The sequence below is a fragment of the Heterodontus francisci genome, chromosome 27 (assembly GCF_036365525.1).
Source record: "Heterodontus francisci isolate sHetFra1 chromosome 27, sHetFra1.hap1, whole genome shotgun sequence".
Taxonomy (NCBI): domain Eukaryota; kingdom Metazoa; phylum Chordata; class Chondrichthyes; order Heterodontiformes; family Heterodontidae; genus Heterodontus; species Heterodontus francisci.
In genome coordinates, this window is record NC_090397.1 from 5865316 (window position 1) to 5885223 (window position 19908).

Here is a 19908-nt window from a genome sequence, read left to right on the forward strand (position 1 = left end):
CAGTTGATCCATTATCGTCAGCTTTCCACCTCTGCAGGAGTTGAATCTTACCCTGAGAAACAGAAAGCCAGAAAGAGAGAGGGAGAGATAGAAAGTGAAAAAGAAAGAGGCAGTAGTGGACGAAAATAATTTTCAGCTTTTTTAGCGTACCCTGTGGTAGAGTAAAAACCAAGTTGAGCCTGATCTCTGTTGACTCCTCAGGGCCACTCAGCTCAGGACTGGTCAGAATTTAGTCAGTGAGGCCATAAATCAGTGCAAGAGCCTCATATCAGTATTGAAACAAGATCTGTATTTATTTCAGGTGGTTGCTGAGGCTGCCTAAAGACACCATGGACAGTGTTGGCGAAGCTGTGTACGTTGGTGTGGCTCTCTGACCTGCTCAATTACTTATTATTATTGGAGCAGAATTCAAGCTCAGAAACAGTTGGTGTTTTGTTGAAGATTTTAAATTTGTTTTGGTATATTGAGGTGTGGTGATCCCCACTTTGTAACTCAATCCCAGGTACATACAATCTTATCCTGTATACAATGACAGTTCCCGTATCAGTCAATTCCTAATGCTGCTTTGGTGTATAGAACTTCATACACCCTTATTTGAGTTTCATTGCTCCTTCAGTGTTGGACTAAACTTGTATTTCAGACCTGCACTGAAACATTTACCAGACTTAATTGGCTTCCATACCGGGCTTCTCACAGAGCGTTGACCCAGTGGGATTGCTTCTAAAATTCAAGCAGATGTAAAGGGTCAGAATTAGAAGACAAATGTAACTTTAATATCCCTCTGTATAGTTTGACCTTACTGCAGATTTCTTGAGTTGTTTTCAGTGTGTGCTGATATGATAACCAGGAGTAGGGAGTAAACCTGATTGTAAATTGATTTAAAAATGATCCTGATGGTCACACTAACTCACCAGCAATGTACTTGGCTGATGGGATCCACTTGAGCAAGGACAGAATTAAGAGAATGAGATTTATGAAGCTCCCCTCAATTTGGTTGTTTTTGGTTCCCACACAAACTACAGGGCCTATAAATACAATTTACTTCAGGATATTTGCTTATTTAAGACAACTGAACCGAAATTTAGAGTCAAAGCAATTATTCTGCACTAGAGCGAACTTGAGTGAGCCCTTTCTCAAGGGGTACAGTGTAACATTTACCTCACCTGTCAAACCAGTAGCCATGGTCTATCCATTGTCGGAGCAGTTCAACTGGAGGCTGCGCTCCATACTTCTCTTTTGCTGGCATGTTGAGGTCATCAACAAAAAGACAAACCCTTTTTTCTGGCTGTGTTCCATAGACACTTTTTTTTCGCCTGTGTATTGGAATGATACTGACGGTCATTATTCAATTCTTTTCTATATTCAGACAATCTATTGTCCTATCTGGCATAAAACTACCAGCTCGCTACATTCATGATGAGTACAGGGAAAGTGGCCACAATCACGACATCTGGGATGAAGCTTTCTCCCTCTTGATCTTGCTTTCTCTTGCTCACTTTCTCACACTAGAGCATGGCTACCCGACCCAAACCCGAACAGACCCGACAACATGTGTCAGGTTCGGGTCGGGTCTCTCTTCCGGGTCCAGCATTCGGGTTCGGGTCGGGTTTGGTCGGACACAGTGCCACTCACTTTCTATCTCTCTCTCACTCTCTCACTCTCTTGCACTCACTTTCTCTCGTATTCACACTCTCAATCTCTTGCACTCACTTTCTCTCTCACTCTTTTTCACTCACTTTCTCTCTCTCACTCTCTTGCACTCATTTTCTCTCTCTCTCTCTCTCTCTCACTCTCTTGCACTCACTTTCTCTCTCTCTCTCTCACTCTCTTGCACTCACTTTCTCTCTTTCTCTCTCTATCTCACTCTCTCACTCTTGCTCTTGCTCACGCTCTCTCACTGCCTCTTTCAATCTCTTTCCCTCTTTCAATCTCTCTCTCTCTCACTTTCTCTCGCTCTTCACTCTCTCACACTCCCTCTCTCTTTCGTACTCACTCTTGCTTTCTTGCTTTCTCATCTCACTTTCTTGCTCTCCCTCTTGCTTCCATTGTTGTCCTGACCATTTATCAGATTTACGGAAATGAACAATCATTATTTCTACATAAATGGCCAGATGATTGTCCAATTTATTCCTTTACAACTGAGTACACACAGACCATGAATAAGATGCTGTTAAATGGCTGTGGTTATAGTTTGAAACAACTCCTCTCCCGTAATCATCATTAGTGCAAACAGTGCACTTGGCATTGCCCTATCGAAGCAGAGTGATTAGCTCCAGGACCATTGTGCTGGAATAATCCTGGGGTCCCAGTACTACGATGGCTGTAGCAGTTGCAGTCATTAAAGGTAACAAATCAGGACTTGGAAATAAGATGCTCCTAGGGGGTAAAATGCCCCTATATGAAATCCCCTCAGCAACTCTATCCCTCTTCAGCAGAGTTACCAATCCTCCAGCATTGCCTGGGAGTCTCCAGCATTTGAAGATTAGCCTCCAAGGACACTGCTGTGAGCAACCCAGAGAGATAATTTACTGGAGCGATAAAAACAAATGGTCCTTTTTTAAATTCTTTGAACACTTTTGATTATTAATTTGGAAAAAAAGCAGTTTAACTGAGAGTCAAGAATCATCCTATTGGACAGTGAAGAGTCTGCTTTAGGATTGGGTAGGGAAGGCAGTGAGCCACGAGGATGGACATGTTGGGAAACCAATGTTGGGAGAGTGGGGGCAGGGCAGTTAGAGGCAGGCAGTCATGTGATAAACCTCCAGGAATATGCCCAGTCAGAGTTGGCAACCTTACTATTCATGCATGAACTTTTGATTCTCCCCTGCTGCTGTTTACTGTGCCTTTCTGTTCTTTTTTTCTTTCTTTTGAGCCTCCTTATCTCGAGAGACAATGGATACGCGCCTGGAGGTGGTCAGTGGTTTGTGAAGCAGCGCCTGGAGTGGCTATAAAGGCCAATTCTGGAGTGACAGGCTCTTCCACAGGTGCTGCAGAAAAATTTGTTTGTTGGGGCTGTTGCACAGTTGGCTCTCCCCTTGCGCCTCTGTCTTTTTCCCTGCCAACTACTAAGTCTCTTCGACTCGCCACAATTTAGCCCTGTCTTTATGGCTGCCCGCCAGCTCTGGCGAATGCTGGCAACTGACTCCCACGACTTGTGATCAATGTCACACGATTTCATGTCGCGTTTGCAGACGTCTTTATAACGGAGACATGGACGGCCGGTGGGTCTGATACCAGTGGCGAGCTCGCTGTACAATGTGTCTTTGGGGATCCTGCCATCTTCCATGCGGCTCACATGGCCAAGCCATCTCAAGCGCCGCTGACTCAGTAGTGTGTATAAGCTGGGGGTGTTGGCCGCTTCAAAAAAAAAAATATGGAACGCTTCACGAATTTGCGTGTCATCCTTGCGCAGGCAGCCTTTCTGTACTGCAGGAAAAGATGACAAGTGGGATATACTGCAGCTTAGATTATAACAAGCCCATGTCCCACTGCACTCTCAGTCTAACCCCTAGTCTTAAGGACTATCTTCAGAGCTGTTTGCAAGCTGTCAGCTTTTTCAAAGCCTTCAGGCAGCTTGGCTGGCTTCTTCTATTGGCCTGTATATCATTTATGAACTAGTCTCTTCACCCAATTGTAACTTTGCTTTTGCATTTAAGAAATTCAAATACAACAAAGTTCAAACAAAATAAATCTCTTTTTCTTGTTCTGGAGCAGTCCCCAACAGAAGGGTTAGCTCCTCCATGGGCATCATCACCTCAATCTAGATTTATAAAAACTCTGTCTAATGAAATCTAATTCCAAATGTAACACGATCAAAGCTGACCATTTAATGGGGCTACGCGTACTTTTCAAGCCGTGTTAAGATGATGTCCTGTGTTTGATTGGCTGAAGTCTGTGCTGAGAAACTGATCTGACATATGGTGTATTTTTCGGGAGGTAGTTGTTGCAGGAAGCTGTTTGTAACAGCTGTCTTTCCAGTCCCTGTGGGTCCTACAAACAGCAATGGCTTATCTTGGAGTAACAGTTTCTCGAGGAAATAGGTCTGCATTGCTGTCTTCGTGGTGTTAACAATTATGTCATTAAGCTGCAGGGACAATAAAAAAGCAACATTAGGCTCACATTGATAAACCGAAGCAGATTATGTATGTGTCATTTAGGAAAGTACGGAAGCTTAAGTTTACCTGATGTAGGCCTGGGTGTTTGGCAGGATTTTAAAAAAATTCTGTCAGGGCATATGAGCGTCGCTGGCTAGGACAGCATTTATTTCCTATCCCTAATTACCCTTGAGAAGGTGGTGGTGAGCTGCCTTCTTGAACCACTGCAGTCTTTGTGAGGTAGGTATACCCACAGTGGTGTTGGAAGGGAGTTCCAGGATTTTGACCCAGCGACAGTGAAGGAACGGCGATATAGTTCCAAGTCAGGATGGTGTGTGACTTGGAGGGGACCTTGCAGGTGGTGATGTTCCCATGCATCTGCTGCCCTTGTCCTTCTAGTTGTAGAGGTTGCGGGTTTGTAAGGTGCTGTTTAAGGAGCTTTGGCAAGTTGCTGCAGTGCATCTTGTAGATGGTACACACTGCTGCCACTGTGCATCGGTGGTTGATGGGGTGCAGATTAAGTGGGCTGCTTTGTCCTGGATGGTGCCGAGCTTTTTGAGTGTTGTTGGAGCTGCACCCATCCAGGTAAGTGGAAAGTATTCCATCACACTCCTGACTTGTGCTTTGCAGATGGTGGACAGGCTTTGGGGAGTCATGAGGTGAGTTACTCGCTGCAGAATTCCCAGTCTCTGGCCTGTTTTTGCAGCCATAGTATTTATGTGGCTGGTCCAGTTAATTTTCTGGTTAATGGTACCCCCCCCTGCGATGTTGATGGCAGAAGATTCACTGATGGTAATGCCGTTAAATCTCAAGGGGAGATGATTAGATTCTCTCTTGTTGGAGATGGTCAATGCCTGGCACTTGTGTGGCAGGAATGTCACTTGCCACTTATCAGCCCAAGACTGATTGTTGTCCAGGTCTTCCTCCATGTGGGCATGGACTGCTTCAGTATCTGAGGAATTAAGAATGGTACTAAACACTGAGCAATCATCAGCAAACATCCCCACTTTTGACCTTATGATAGAGGGAAGGTCATTGATGGAGAGGCTGAAGATGGTTTGGCCTAGGACACTAGACTGAGGAAATCGTGCAGCGATGAGGGGTCTGGACAGAGTGAATTCTGAGAAACAGTTTCCATTGGCCAAAGGATCAGAACCAAAGGAAAGCAATTTAAGGTGATTTGCAAAAGAAGCAATAGTGACATAAGGAAAAACCTTTTTACCCAGCGAGTGGTTAAGATCTGGAATACACTGCCTGAAAGTGTGGTGGAGGCAGGTTCAATCGAGGCTATCAAAACAGAACTGGATAATTATCAGAACAGAAAAAATTTGCAGGGCTACAGGGAAAGATAGGCAAGCGGGACTAGATGAGTTGCTCTTGCAGAGAGCTGGCACAGACATGATGGGCCGAATGGCCTCCATCTGTGCCGTAACCATTCTATGATTCTATGTCCTGAGGCTGAGATGTTTGGCCTCCCACAACTACAAGCATCTTCCTTTATGCTAGGTATGACTCCAACCAATGGAGACATTTCCCTCTTATTCTCATTGAACTTAATTTTGCTAGGGCTCCTTGATGCCATACTTGGTCAAATTCTGCCTTGATGTCAAGAGCAGTCACTCTCACTTTACCTGGTGTAGCTAAAATAAAAAGTAGATTTGTACAAAACAATGTAGTGGCCAAATATTTTGGGCTGTGTTCAGTATTAATGCAGAATACGTCACTGCCATCCCTGGGCTGTGTGCAGGATTATGACTAAAACAAGTCACTGCTAAGCATCGGCTATGCGCAGTATTATTGTTAAATTTCACAACTCTTAACCCTGGGCTGTGTGCAGGATTAATGCTGAATACCTCAGTATTAAAATTAGGTTGTGTGGAATCTTAATGCTAAATATCTCTGCTAACCCGGGGCTGCCTTAACATTAATGCTGAGCACCTCAGTGATAACTTTGGGCACTGTGCAATACTAATGCTGAATACCTCACTGTTAATCCTGGGCTGTGTGAATCATAGAATTATAGAATAAAAGCATAAAAGGAGGCCATTCAGCCTGTCATGTCGGTGCCGGCTCTCTGCAACTCACCTCGTCCCATTTCCCTGCCCTCTCCTCATAGCCCTACATTTTTTTTCTCTTCAGGTGCTTGTCCAGTTCCTATTTGAAAGCCACCATTGAACCTGCCTCCACCACATTCTCAGGCAGTGCCTTCCAGATCCTCACCACTCGCCGCATAAAAAAGTTTTTCCTCATGTCACCTTTACTTCTTTTGCCAATCATTTGTATCCTCTGGTTCTCAACCCTTCTGCCATTGGGAACAGTTTCTCCCTATCTATTCTGTTTAAACCCCTCATGATTTTGAACAGCTCTATCAAATCTCCTCTCAACCATCTCTTCTCTAAGGAGAACAGCCAGAGCTTCTCCAATCTATGCACACAACTGATGTTCCTCATCCCTGAAACCATTCTCATATATCTTTTCTGCATCCTCTCGAAAGCCTTCCAATCCTTCCTAAAGACCAGTGCCCAGAATTGGACACAATACTCCAGTTGCGGCCGAACTAATGTTTTATAATTGTTCATCATAACTTCCTGGATCTCGTATTCCTTTTTAGCCATTTTCTCAGCCCGTCCTGCCACCTTCAATGATTTGTGCACCTATAACATGCATTCTGTTCCTGCATCCACTTTAGAATTGTATCCTTTGTTTTATTTTATATTGTCTCTCCTCTGTCTTCCTACCAAAAGGTATCACTTTGCACTTCTTTGCATTAAATTTCATCTGTTCCGTGTTTGCCCATTCCACCAGCCTGTCGCTGTTCTCTTGAATTCTTTCACTATCCTTCTCACATTTATGATACTTCCAAGTTTTCTGTCATCTGCACATTTTGAAATTGTGCCCTGTACAAGCCTAAGTCAATGATATATATCGAGAAAAGCAGTGGTTCCAGTACCTGGGGAATTCCACTGTACACCTTCTTCCAGTCTGAAAACCAATCATTCACCACTACTCTCTGTTTCCTGTCACTCAGCCAACTTCGCATCCATGCTGCTACTATCCCTTTTATTCCATGAGCTTCAACTTTGCTGACAAGCCTGTTAATGTGGCACTTAATCAAACGCCTTTTGGAAGTCCACTGCATTATCCTTGTCAACTCTCTCTGTTACCTCATCAAAAAACTCAAGTAAGTTAAATATGACTTGCCTTTACTAAATCCGTGCTGGCTTTCCTTAATTAATCCACATTTGTCCGAGTGATAGTTAATTTTGTACTGGATTATCATTTCTAAAAGCTTTCTCAACACTGAGGTTAAACTGACTGGCCTGTAGTTGTGGGGTTTATCCTTACACCCACTTTTTTGACCAAGAGTGTAACATTTGCAATTCTCCAGTCTTCTGGCACCACCCCTATATCTAAGAAGGTTTGGAAGATTATGGCCAGTATCTCTGTAATTTTCACCCTTTCTTCTCTCAGTATCCTTGGATGCACCTCATCTGGTCCTGGTGACTTACCAACTTTAATTACAGCCAAACTTTCTAATGTCTCCTATTTATCAATTTTTCGCCCATCCGATGTCTCAACGACATCCTCTTTACTATGACTTTGGCAGCATCTTCTTCCTTGGTAAAGACAGATATAATGTACTCATTTAGTACCTTAGTCATGCCCTCTGTCTCCATGCATAAATCCCCTTTTTGGTGCCTAATTAGCCCACCCTTCCTCTTACTACCCTTTTGCTGTTTATATGCCTTGGATTCCCTTTTATGTTAGCTGCCTGTCTCTTTTCATACTCTCCCTTTGTCTCTCAATTTCTTTTTCACTTCCCCTCTAAACTTTCTATATTCAGCCTTGTTCTCACTTGTATTGTCAACCCAGCATCTGTCATACGCACCTTTTTACTGCTTCATCATATCTGTGCACCTCTAATTTTGGCCTCTTGTGCATCCCTGATTTTAATCACTTCACCATTGGGGCCACGCCTTGAGTTGCCTCGGCCCCAAGCTGTGGAATACCCTTCCTACATCTCTCCAGCTCACTTTCCTCCATTAAGACATGCCTTAAAATCTACCCCTTTGACCAAACTTTGGTCATCTGACCTAATATTTCCTTTTGTGGCTCAGTGTCATACTTTGTTTTATTACCGCTCCTATGAAAGCACCTTGAGATGTTTCATTATGTAAATAATGGCAGGGGATGGAAACCGGGATGTAACATTAGAAAGGCAAAACAAGGTGCATGAAGGATTGGGAAAGACAGATAGCATCATAGTAAGAAATAATGAGGTATTAGGTGGGGTCAGAGTAAGAAGAAATGCAATAAGGTCTGAATTGGGTTTACTGTTCATTTAAGTGAACGCACGGAGTGTGGTAAATAAGGTTGGTGAGCTGCAGGTACAGATAGCCACATGGGAATATGATGTTGTGGTGATAATGGAGACCTGTCTTAAAAAATGGCAGGACTGGATAGTAAATATTCCTGGATACGCGAGGCTGAATTTTACCAGCCCTTTGACGTCAGGGGTAGTAGCGGGGGGCTGTAAAATATTTGCGGGAGAGGCCCGCAAGGACCCACAACACCAAGAAAGCCCCACCGCATATTACCGGTGGCGGTGGTATAAGTTCTTTTGTTGATCATCTTACAATATCTCTTTCATCATCCAGGGAGCTGTGGCTTTGCTTGTCCTACCCTTCCCTCTCGTGGGAATGTACCTCGACTGTGTCTAACCCATCTCCTCTTTAAAGGCAGCTCATTGCTCCGTTACGGTTTTGTCTGCCAATCTTTGATTCCAATTTACATGGGCCAGATTCGTTCTCACTCCATTGAAATTGGTCCTTCTCCATTTAGGAACTTTTACTCTGGATTGCTCCTTGTCCTTTTCCATAGTCAACCTAAAACTTATGATACTATGATCATGGTTCGCTGAATTTTCCCCTACTGATACTTGATCCACTTGATGCACCTCATTCCCCAGAACCAGATCCAGCAATGCCTCCTTCCTCATTGGGCTGGAAACATACTGAACAAGAAAATTCTCCTGAACGCACTTCAGAAGCTCTTCTCCCACTCTGCCCTTTACATTTTTACTATCCCAGTTTATATTAGGATAATTAAAGTCTCCCATTATCAATACTCTATAGTTTTTGCACCTCACTGTAATTTCCCTGCAAATATACCTTTCCCACTAGTTGGTGACGAAGAGAATACACAGTAGTGTAATGGTGCCTCTATTGTTTCTTAGCTCTAATCAATTAGTTTCTGTCCTTGATCCCTCCAGGACATCCTCTCTCTTCAGCACTGTAATATTATCCTTAAGCAATACTGCTACCCCTCCTCCTTTCTTTCCATCCTATTGTTCCTGAACACCTTGGGCTGAAGTTTATTAGTGCGTCGCACATCGTGGTGGCGCACTTTGAACTTGGTGTCCTTCCGACACAAATATTTTGCACGGGGGCTCATTTAAATGGAGGGAGCGGAGCGGCCGCCCCCCCCCCCCACCAGATGACATAGAGGGGGTGGCGGCTCTGTCCCTGGCAATGGCGTCCGGTGCCACCGCGCTGGCGCCGAGCCATTTTTAAAGGGCTTGAGCCCTGATATGAAATTTTAATATTTAAAGGGAAATTTGTTTACACCTCATTTTAAAATTTTATTGAAACCTGGAGGTCCTTTCAACTCAGTCCCCAATGTCTATTTTAGGGCCACTGACCCTGAATAAACTTCCCCCCCGCCCCCACTACCTCGTAACATTTGCCCTTCAACCCCTTCCCACCATCCCCACAGCCAATAAAAAGGGTGCTCCCTGCTCCCCCCCCCGCCATGAAATTTTCAGTCCTCCCCCCTCCCCACCAGTATCTCGCTTCGGAACTCCATACAGAATTCCAAACGCCTGTGGGTTGCGGCCGGTGACTGTAAAATCAGCGTGGGACGACCGCCATGACCAGGTCAGTTAATCTGCATTTTGTTTAAATGAATTTTAATATTTAAATGAAGGCCCCGTCGCCAAGCGGTGGGTGGGGGAGGGTGGGCCACACCAAGGCCTTGCCACCGCCGATAATATGTGGCGGGGCCTTCTTGGCATCGTGGGTTGCTGCGGGTCTCTCCTGCAAGTATTTTACAGGCCGCCTCGCCACGACCTCGACGTCAAGGGGCTGGTAACATTCAGCTCCTTGTATTCAGGAATATTTACTATCCAGTCCTGCCCTTTTTTAAGACAGGTCTCCGTTATCACCACAACATCATATTCCCATGTGGCTATCTGTACCTGTAGCTCACCAACCTTATTTACCACACTCCGTGCGTTCACTTAAATGCACAGTAAACCCAATTTAGACCTTATTGCATTTCTTCATACTCTGACCCCACCTAATACCTCACTATTTCTTACTTTGATACTATCTGTCTTTCCCAATCCTTCATGCACCTTGTTTTGCCTTTCTAATGCCACATCCTGATTTGCATCCCTTGTCAAGCTAGTTTAAATCTTCCCCAAGAGCATGAGCAAAATGCCCTATGAGGACTTTGGTCCCAGTTCTGTTAGGTGTAACTCGTCCGCCCTCTACAGGTCCACCTCCCCCAGAACTGGTTCAAATGTCCCAGCAATCGAAAGCCTTCCCTCCTGCATCATCTCTCCATTCATGTATACATCTTCTCCATCTATTTCTATACTCACTAGTCTGTGGCACCGTGAGTAATATGCAGATTACTACCTTTGAGGACCTGCTTGTTAGAATCTTTCCCAGCTCCCTAAACTCTGCCTGCAGGACCTCATCCCTTTTCTGCCTGTGTGGTTTGTATTGCGATGGAACATGGACCGCAGTATTAATGCACAATACCTCACCGCCAACTCTGGGCTCTGTGAAGTATTAATGCTCAATACCTCACCACTAACCCTGGGCTGCGTGAAGTATTAATGCTCAATACCTCACCGCCAACCCTGGGCTGTGTGAAGTATTAATGCTCAATACCTCACCACTAACCCTGGGCTGCGTGAAGTATTAATGCTCAATACCTCACCGCCAACCCTGGGCTGTGTGAAGTATTAATGTTCAGTACCTCACCGCCAACCCTGGGCTGTGTGAAGTATTAATGCTCAATACCTCACTGCCAATCCTGGGCTGTGTGAAGTATTAATGCTCAATATCTCACCACAAACCCTGGGCTGCGTGAAGTATTAATGCTCAATACCTCACTGCCAACCCTGGGCTGCGTGAAGTTTTAAGGCTCAATGCCTCACCGCCAACCCTGGGCGGCGTGAAGTATTAATGCTCAATACCTCATCGCGAACCTTGGGCTGCGTGAAGTATTAATGCTCAATACCTCACCGCCAGCTCTGGGCTGTGTGAAATATTAATGCTCAATACCTCACCGCCAACCCTGGGCTGTGTGAAGTATTAATGCTCAATACCTCACCGCCCACCTTGGGCTGTGTGAAGTATTAATGCTCAATACCTCATCGCCAACCCTGGGCTGTGTGAAGTATTAATGATCAATACCTCACCGCCAATCCTGGGCTGTGTGAAGTATTAATGTTCAGTACCTCACCGTCAACCCTGGGCTGCGTGAAGTATTAATGCTCAATACCTCACCGCCAACCCTGGGCTGCGTGAAGTATTAATGCTCAATACCTCACCGCCAACCCTGGGCTGTGTGAAGTATTAATGCTCAATACCTCATCGCCAACCCTGGGCTGCGTGAAGTATTAATGCTCAATACCTCACCGCCAACCCTGGGCTGCGTGAAGTATTAATGCTCAATACCTCACCGCCAACCCTGGCTTGCGTGAAGTATTAATGCTCAATACCTCACCGCCAACCCTGGGCTGCGTGAAGTATTAATGCTCAATACCTCACCGCCAACCCTGGGCTGTGTGAAGTATTAATGATCAATACCTCACCGCCAATCCTGGGCTGTGTGAAGTATTAATGTTCAGTAGCTCACCGTCAACCCTGGGCTGCATGAAGTATTAATGCTCAATACCTCATCGCCAACCCTGGGCTGCGTGAAGTATTAATGCTCAATACCTCACCGCCAACCCTGGGCTGCGTGAAGTATTAATGCTCAATACCTCACCGCCAACCCTGGCTTGCGTGAAGTATTAATGCTCAATACCTCACCGCCAACCCTGGGCTGCGTGAAGTATTAATGCTCAATACCTCACCGCCAACCCTGGGCTGTGTGAAGCATTAAGGCTCAATACCTCACCGCCAACCCTGAACTGCGTGAATATTAATGCTCAATACCCAACCGCCAACCCTGGGCTGCGTGAAGTATTAATGCTCAATACCTCACCGCCAACCCTGGGCTGCGTGAAGTATTAATGCTCAATACCCAACCGCCAACCCTGGGCTGCGTGAAGTATTAATGCTCAATACCTCACCGCCAACCCTGGCTTGCGTGAAGTATTAATGCTCAATACCTCACCGCCAACCCTGGGCTGCGTGAAGTATTAATGCTCAATACCTCACCGCCAACCCTGGCCTGCGTGAAGTATTAATGCTCAATACCTCACCGCCAACCCTGGGCTGTGTGAAGTATTAATGCTCAATACATCACCGCTAACCTTGAGCTGTAGTTTAAGACTCCGCCAGCAAAGTAGGCGGCGGACGTAAAAAAACGTGTCCCGCGTGCATGGGCACTACGTCATGGAGCTGCTGCGATTTGAAACGCGGTGGCTCATTTGCATGGCCATGGCGCACACCCCCCCGTGATGACATGGAGGGGGCGGGCGGTGTCTGGTACCAATGCGCAGACCCTGGCATCATTTTTAAAGGGTTGGCAGCCTTGAATGAACATTTAAAATTTGAAGGGCAAGTTAAGTGAAAGTATTGATCAAATAAATGCGGTGAGCTTTCCAGGCATTCTCCCACTCCCCAATGGCATTGCACAACATTCCTGCCCTTTCCCCCCACCGGAATTCCAATATTGAAACTTTGACCTTACCCCCTGCTCCCCCCAGCACCCCCCCACCCCCCAACCAAAGTGTGGCACCTTTGTCCTTTACCCCTTCCCATCAATCCCTCCGACTAATCCGAGGCCTTGTAACCCACTCCCCCCATCCCACACAGAGAAAAATCCTCCTCCCCCTCCCCATAGGTGTCATGCCACATTTCTCTGAACGGGGATTCAAAGGCGTGGCATTGTCGGCGGCAAAAATGAAGATGGCAACATGATGGCAGAATCGTAAGTAGGCATTTACATATTTTAATGTGGGTCCTGTTGCTGAGCAGTGGGGCTGCCGCAACGAGGCCTCGCCGTCGCCGCCAAGATCGGTATGGGGCCTACCGCCATCGGGGTTGGTGGCGGGCCTCCGCCGTACCAATCTTCCTTGCCCCCCTCCCTCCTTCCCCCGCCACCATTCCTGACGGTGGAGGGGCTTTAAAATCCGGCCCATTTTGTCACTTCTTCTGGCCACATTTTTCTTTGCCTTTTAGTTTGTTATTATGAAAATACTTTCAGATGATATATGTTAGAGGCACTAGTTTACAGTCTTACCATTTACACTTGCTGTTTTATGAGGTGTTTTCAGCCCACTGAATGGGCACATACACGTACTCATTAGCAAGCCTGCTGCAGCTTACACAGTGCTGCGACCAAGATTCTCATTCCTGGATCTTGGACTTGACATCAAGAATTAATAACATTCTGGTCTTTGCTGAATGTCAGAATCAAACAACCGCCAAATCACATTGCAGAAATTTCACTTAAGTGACACTTCTCATTTTATTTTGTTGCAATCCCAAACTATCAGCTCAAGTCAGCAAAACACAATTATTAAAATATATATTCTGACAGGAGACTGTCATAAAAATGGTTAGATTTCATTTTCCAATCTCATGACCCAAATCAGTTTAAATCGTGGAACCTGAACACGAATTACTCATAGATTTGCTTTTATATGGAGTGGCTCAGAGTCGTGGAGCTGCAGAATGAAATTAGCACAGTGATAACTGATTTAATATTTCAATTTGTGCAGTTTCTCATTTCAGTGGAGGCTCTTGGTGTTAAAGGAAAGGACATATTAGATAGAAGAGATTAACACTTACACTCTATTATGAAGAAGTTTAATAATCAGGCAGCAAATGAGAACCTGCTGAAAACATTGGGGTCCTTCACTGAAGTAGCATTGACTGAAATATAGTTCAGATCAGGAATATGTGAACATGGGCTCTCGTCTGTTAATGCGATTTATACATACCCGTAGGTGGAAGACCTGCCCAGGTACGATATTGTAGCACACACACAGCGGCATCCAGCAACAGCAGTGCAACATAGAAAAGAACAGAGTCAGATCACTCCACCATTTCTATCTTAATAATAATAAGCATAGCTGACTTATAAAGCTGAATAATTATTACTCAGACCTTTGTTACTATGAACTGTAGTGAAATCTCCATTGACAATGAGCAGTTTGGTATAATTATCACATCAATATGCATGAAACGGCTGAATAACATAATTATCGATAACAGTATAGTACATATAACATATACAAACATCCTTGCAATGATTTAATGCAACTACTTAGAATATTTATTCCCAATTAAAGAAAGATAACTGCTCCTTCACAAGAAACAGGAACATTTGGGGATTAAGAAAGTGAAAGAACTATGTGTGTGAGATTATGGGGGTGAAATTCAGCTTTAGTGGAGGCGAATAGTGGGCGAAAGGATGAAGGAGAATTGGGTGGTTGGGGGGATGGTGTAATTCGATTCCCCCCTGCCTCCTGTTTTGCAACACCACCCAGGTTGAATATCATCCTGTCCCCTGCCAATTATCTCTTTTGAGGGGATAAGGGGCTGATTTATTACACCTCACTGGGGTTACTCACTGCAGGCTAGGTTGGACTGTCTGCATGCCTTTTCCCAAGCGAGCTTTGATGATAATTTTCACCTGTGATTCTAAGTGGCATCACAAGAGGTTCCACTGGAAGGGTATTAAGACATGCAATGGGACAGCATTTTGTCTGAGTCAGTAGTTCAGGCAGGTGGTACTCAATTGGCTGTGTGTTAGATGCTCCACTTGATAGCGGACTGGATAAATAACAGGTGACCAATCCAATAATACATGCTTTGTGTAACTGCCCAAGATTAATCTCTACCCTAAAACTAATCAAATGTCAGCTTGCCACAGTTATCGCATTCTCACTACTGAGTCAATAATTTGTGGTTTCAAGCCTCATTTTAAGACTGGGACACATAGTCCACCCTGACACGATCTTGCATCATTGACCTGAAATGTTAACATTGTTTATATCTCTCCGTTGATGCTGCCTGACCCGCTCAGTATTTCCAGCATTTTCTGTTTTAATTTAAGTTAATAGAGCTGAGCTTATATATATGTTGATTAAGAGGCTGCAGACATTATGGCTACATCATTGTTTTATTGTCTGCATATTGCAAATGACTACTTCTGTTTTTTATACTCTTCTCAAAGCTCAACTCAGAAATATACATTAGGCAGTGTGTGGTGTTTGAAGTATGGTGGACAAGAAGTGTGGGAAATGTAGATCTTTCCCAATATTTCAGAATTAATTAATGAGACAGATATAGATAGATAGAGATAGATATAGAGTTAGATAGATACAGAGATAGTTAGATAGATACAAAGACAGATAGATCAATCGATCTCCAGATTACTCCCATTGCCATGTCCTAGTGAGTAAAGTAATAGGAAGATAGAGCTGATGAATACTGTCGAGATGGTACAGGAGGGATGGCTTTAGATTCCTCAGGCATTGGGACCACTTCTGCAAGAAGCGGGATCTGTAAAAGCCAGACAGGTTACACTTAACAGGACCCTGATGAATATCCTTGCAGGGGGTTTTGTTAGTGATGTTGCAGGGGGTTTAACCTAGCTTAACAGGGGAATTGGAACCTGAGAGTAGATTCAGGAGAGAAGAAAAGTTGGAAATGGAAGGCAGAAAATTCGTAAACATGTTTAGAAGGCAGAGGAAAAACAAAGGCTTTAAAATAACAAACAAGAACGGAGTTTGTCAGTGCTAAATGGTCTATACCTCATTGCAAGAAGTCTAGGGAATAAGGCAGAAGAGCTGAGAGCACAGGTTGACACGTGGGAGTGTGATATTATAGTTATTACTGAGATATGGATCAAAGAAGGGCAGGAATGACAGCTCAGGAGTTCTGGCTGCAGGGTTTTCAGATGAGATAGAGAGGGGGATGAAAAAAGGGGGATTGCAATACTGATTAAAGAAAGATTAAGAGGAGGGATGATATGGTAGATGGATTTCAAATGAGACCTTATGGGTTGAACTGAGGAATAAAATAGGGGCAATCACAGTACTGTGAGTGTACTGTAGACCCCCAAACAGTCAGAGGGAGAAAGAAGAGCAAATATGTAGACAAATTGCTGAGAAGTGCAAAAACAATCGGGCAGTAATCGTGGGGGATTTCAACCATGCTAATATTAACTGGGATAGAATTCGTGTTGAAAGCAGAGAGGGAGCAGAATTCTTAAAATGCATTCAGGAGAACTTTTTTATCCAGTACGTAGCAAGCCCACCAAGAGAGGCAGTGATTCTGGACTTCATTTTAGGAACTGAAGCTGAGCAGGTGGAAGGGGGAGCAGTTGGGGGGCACTTGAGTGGAAATGATCATAATTCGGTTAGAGTTAGGGTAGTTATGGAAAAGGACAAAGATAGACCAGGAATAAAAGTTCCCAATTGGGGAAAGGCTAATTTTACTAAGGTGAGATGTGATTTAGCTAAAGTGGACTGGAAACAGCTACTTGAAGGTAAATCAGTGCCAGATCAGTGGGAGGCTTCAAGGAAGAGATAATGAGGTAAAAACAAGAAATGCTGGAAATACTCAAGAGGTCTGGCAGCATCTGTGGAGAGAGAAGCAGAGTTAACGTTTCAGGTCAGTGACCCTTCATCAGAACTGCCCATTAATGAGGGTTCAGAGCAAGTATATTCCCTTATAGAAATAGGGAGGGTCTAACAAATGCAGAGCTCCCTGAATGTCAAGGGGCTTAAAAGAGAGGATAAAAAAGGGAGGCTTATGACAGGTACTGAGGGCTCCATACTGCAGAAAACCGAGAGGAGTATTGAAAGTGCAGGGGTAAAATTAAAAAGGAAATTAGGACAGCAAAGAAGGGAATGAACAAATATTGGCAAGTAAAATCAAGGAAAAGCCGAAGACTTTTTATAAATACATAAAGAGCAAGAGGATAACTAAAGAAAGAGTAGGGCTAATTTGTGGAGGGGAAGGACGTGGATATGGTTTTTCATGAATATTTTGCATCTGTTTTCACAAAAGAGAGGGCGATACAGACATTGCAATCAGGGAGGAGGAGTCTGAAATATTAGATAAAATTTGCGTAGTGAGGGAGGAAGTATTAAGGGGTTTAACATCTTTGAAAGTGAATAAATCCCAGGCCTGGACAAAATGTATCCTCAGCTGTTAAGGGAAGCAAGAGAAGAAACAGTGGAAGCTCTGACCATCATTTTCTAATCCTCTCTGGCTATAGGTGTGGTGCCAGAGGACAGCTAATGTTGTACCATTGTTTAAAAAGGGAGAAAGGGATAGACCGAGTAGTTATTAGCCATTCAATCTAACCTCGGTGATGGGAAAATTATTGGAAAAAAATTCTGAGGGACAGGATAAATCTTCATTTAAAAAGACAGATTAATCAAAGACAATCAGCATGGATTTGTTAAGGGAAGGTCATATCTGACTTACATGATAGAATTTTTTGAGTTGGTAACAAGGAGGGTCAATGAGGTTACTACATTTGATGTAATCTATATGGATTTTAGCAAGGCTTTTGATAAGGTCCCACATGGCAGACTGGTCAGAAAAGTAAAAGCCTGTAGGATCCAAGGCAAAGTGGCAAGCTGGATCTGAAATTGGCTCAGAGCCTGGCACTTGTGTGGTGCGAATGTTACTTGCCACTGATCAGCCCCAGCCTGAATGTTGTCCAGGTCTTGCTACATGGTGGCATGGATTGCTTCAGTATCTGAGGACTTGCAAATGGTTCCGAACATTGTGCAAAGATCAACAAACCTTCTCACTTCTGACATTGGGTAGGTCTTTGAAACGCCTGAAGATGGTTGGGCCTAGGACACTACACTGAGGAACTCCTGCAGCAATGTCTCAAGGGCTAAGATGATTGGCCTCTACTAATCATAACCATCTTCCTTTGTGCTAGGTATGACTCTAAACAGTGGAGTGTTTTCCTCCTTATTCCTATTGACTTCAAATTTGTCAGAGCTCCTTGTTGCCACACTCAGTTAAATGCTGCCTTGATATCAAGGACAGTCACTCTTGCCTCTGGAATTCAGTTCTTTTGTCCATGTTTGAAGCAAGGCTATAATGAGGTCTGGAATCAAATGACCCTGGCAGAATCCAAACTGAGCACCAGTGAGCAGGTTATTGCTGAGTAAGTGTCACTTGATAGCAGTGTCGCTGGCACCTTCTTTCACTTTGCTGATGATTGACAGCAGACTAATGGGCAGTAATTGGTCAGATTTGCATTACGAACATACGAATTAGGAGCAGGAGTAGGCCACTCCTAGGGGAGGCGGTGGCGTACTGGTATTGTCACTGGACTAGTAACCCAGAGACTCAGGTATTGCTCTGGGGACATCTAATGATGGCCATGAAACCATTGTCGATTGTTGTAATTAGTGTTCACTAATGTCCTTTAGGGAAGGAAATCTGCTGTCCTTAACTGGCCTACCTGTGACTCCAGACCCACAGCAATGTGGTTGACTCTTACATGCCTTCGAAATGGCCTAGCAAGCCACTCAGTTCAAGGGCAATTAGGGATGGGCAAGAAATGCTGGCCTGGCCTGCGACACCCACATCCCATGAAAGAATATATTAAAAAAAACTCGGCCCTTCGAGCCTGCTCTGCCATTCAATAAGTTCATGGCTGAACTGATTACTCCACATTTTCACCTACCCCCGATAACCTTCCACCCCCTTGCTCATCAAGAATCTATTTACCTCTGCCTTAAAAATATTCAAAGACTCTGCTTCCACCACCTTTTGAGGAAGAGAATTCCAGAGATTCACGACCCTCTGAGAGAACCAATTTCTCCTCATCCCTGTCTGAAATGGGCAACCCCTTGTTTTTAAGTAGTGACCCCTAGGTCTAGATTCTCTCTCAAGGGGAAACATCCTTTCCACATCCACCCTGTCAAGACCCCTCAGGATCTTATATGTTTCAATCAAGTCGCCTCTTACTCTTCTAAATTCCAGCAGATACAAGCCTAGCCTGTCCAATCTTTCCTCATAAAACAACCCGCCCATTCCAGGTATTAGTCTAGTAAACCTTCTCTGAACTGCCTCCAACACATTTACATCCTTCCTTAAATAAGGAGACCAGTACTGTACACAGTACTCCAGATGTGGTCTCACCAATGCCCTGTATAGCTCAAGCATAACCTCCCTACTGCCAGAAGCAGCGGCAGCGACGGTGAGAGGAGCCGGGATATAAAAGGAGCAGAGAGCCGAGGCCCGAGATCAGAAGCAGCGACGGTGGCAGTGAGAGACGCTCTGTTCTGTTCAGTTCTGTTCAGTGGACTTGCTTGACCAGCAAAAATCGAAGTGTGACGTCACAGGAGAACAGGTAAGTGATTGGTGGGTATTTCTTCCGTGTCTCTTTTTTGTTTTTGTTTTGACCAAGTGATTTAAATCAGGAGATATCACTACAGTTTAAGAGTACACTTCAATAATTTTTGTTTAAATACTGAGATCCAAATTAATGAATTAAATAGAATAGAGATGGCGGGGCAGGCAATGTGTTGCAGCTGTAGTATGTGGGAGCTGGTGGACACCAGTGCGATCCACAGTGACCA

The 19908-nt window shown here is 44.5% G+C and overlaps 1 protein-coding gene across 1 annotated transcript in view; it reads right to left on the minus strand.

Moving 5' to 3' along the window:
* LOC137384869 (dynein axonemal heavy chain 3-like) overlaps window positions 1-19908 on the minus strand; it is a 613990-nt gene that overhangs the window by 240927 nt on the left and 353155 nt on the right. The window contains exons 32-34 of the mRNA XM_068059481.1: window positions 8887-9273; window positions 3846-4084; window positions 1164-1313 (exon numbers count right to left, since the gene is read on the minus strand). Coding sequence (XP_067915582.1) covers window positions 1164-1313; window positions 3846-4084; window positions 8887-9273 — 776 coding nt within the window. The remainder of the gene's footprint in view (window positions 1-1163; window positions 1314-3845; window positions 4085-8886; window positions 9274-19908) is intronic.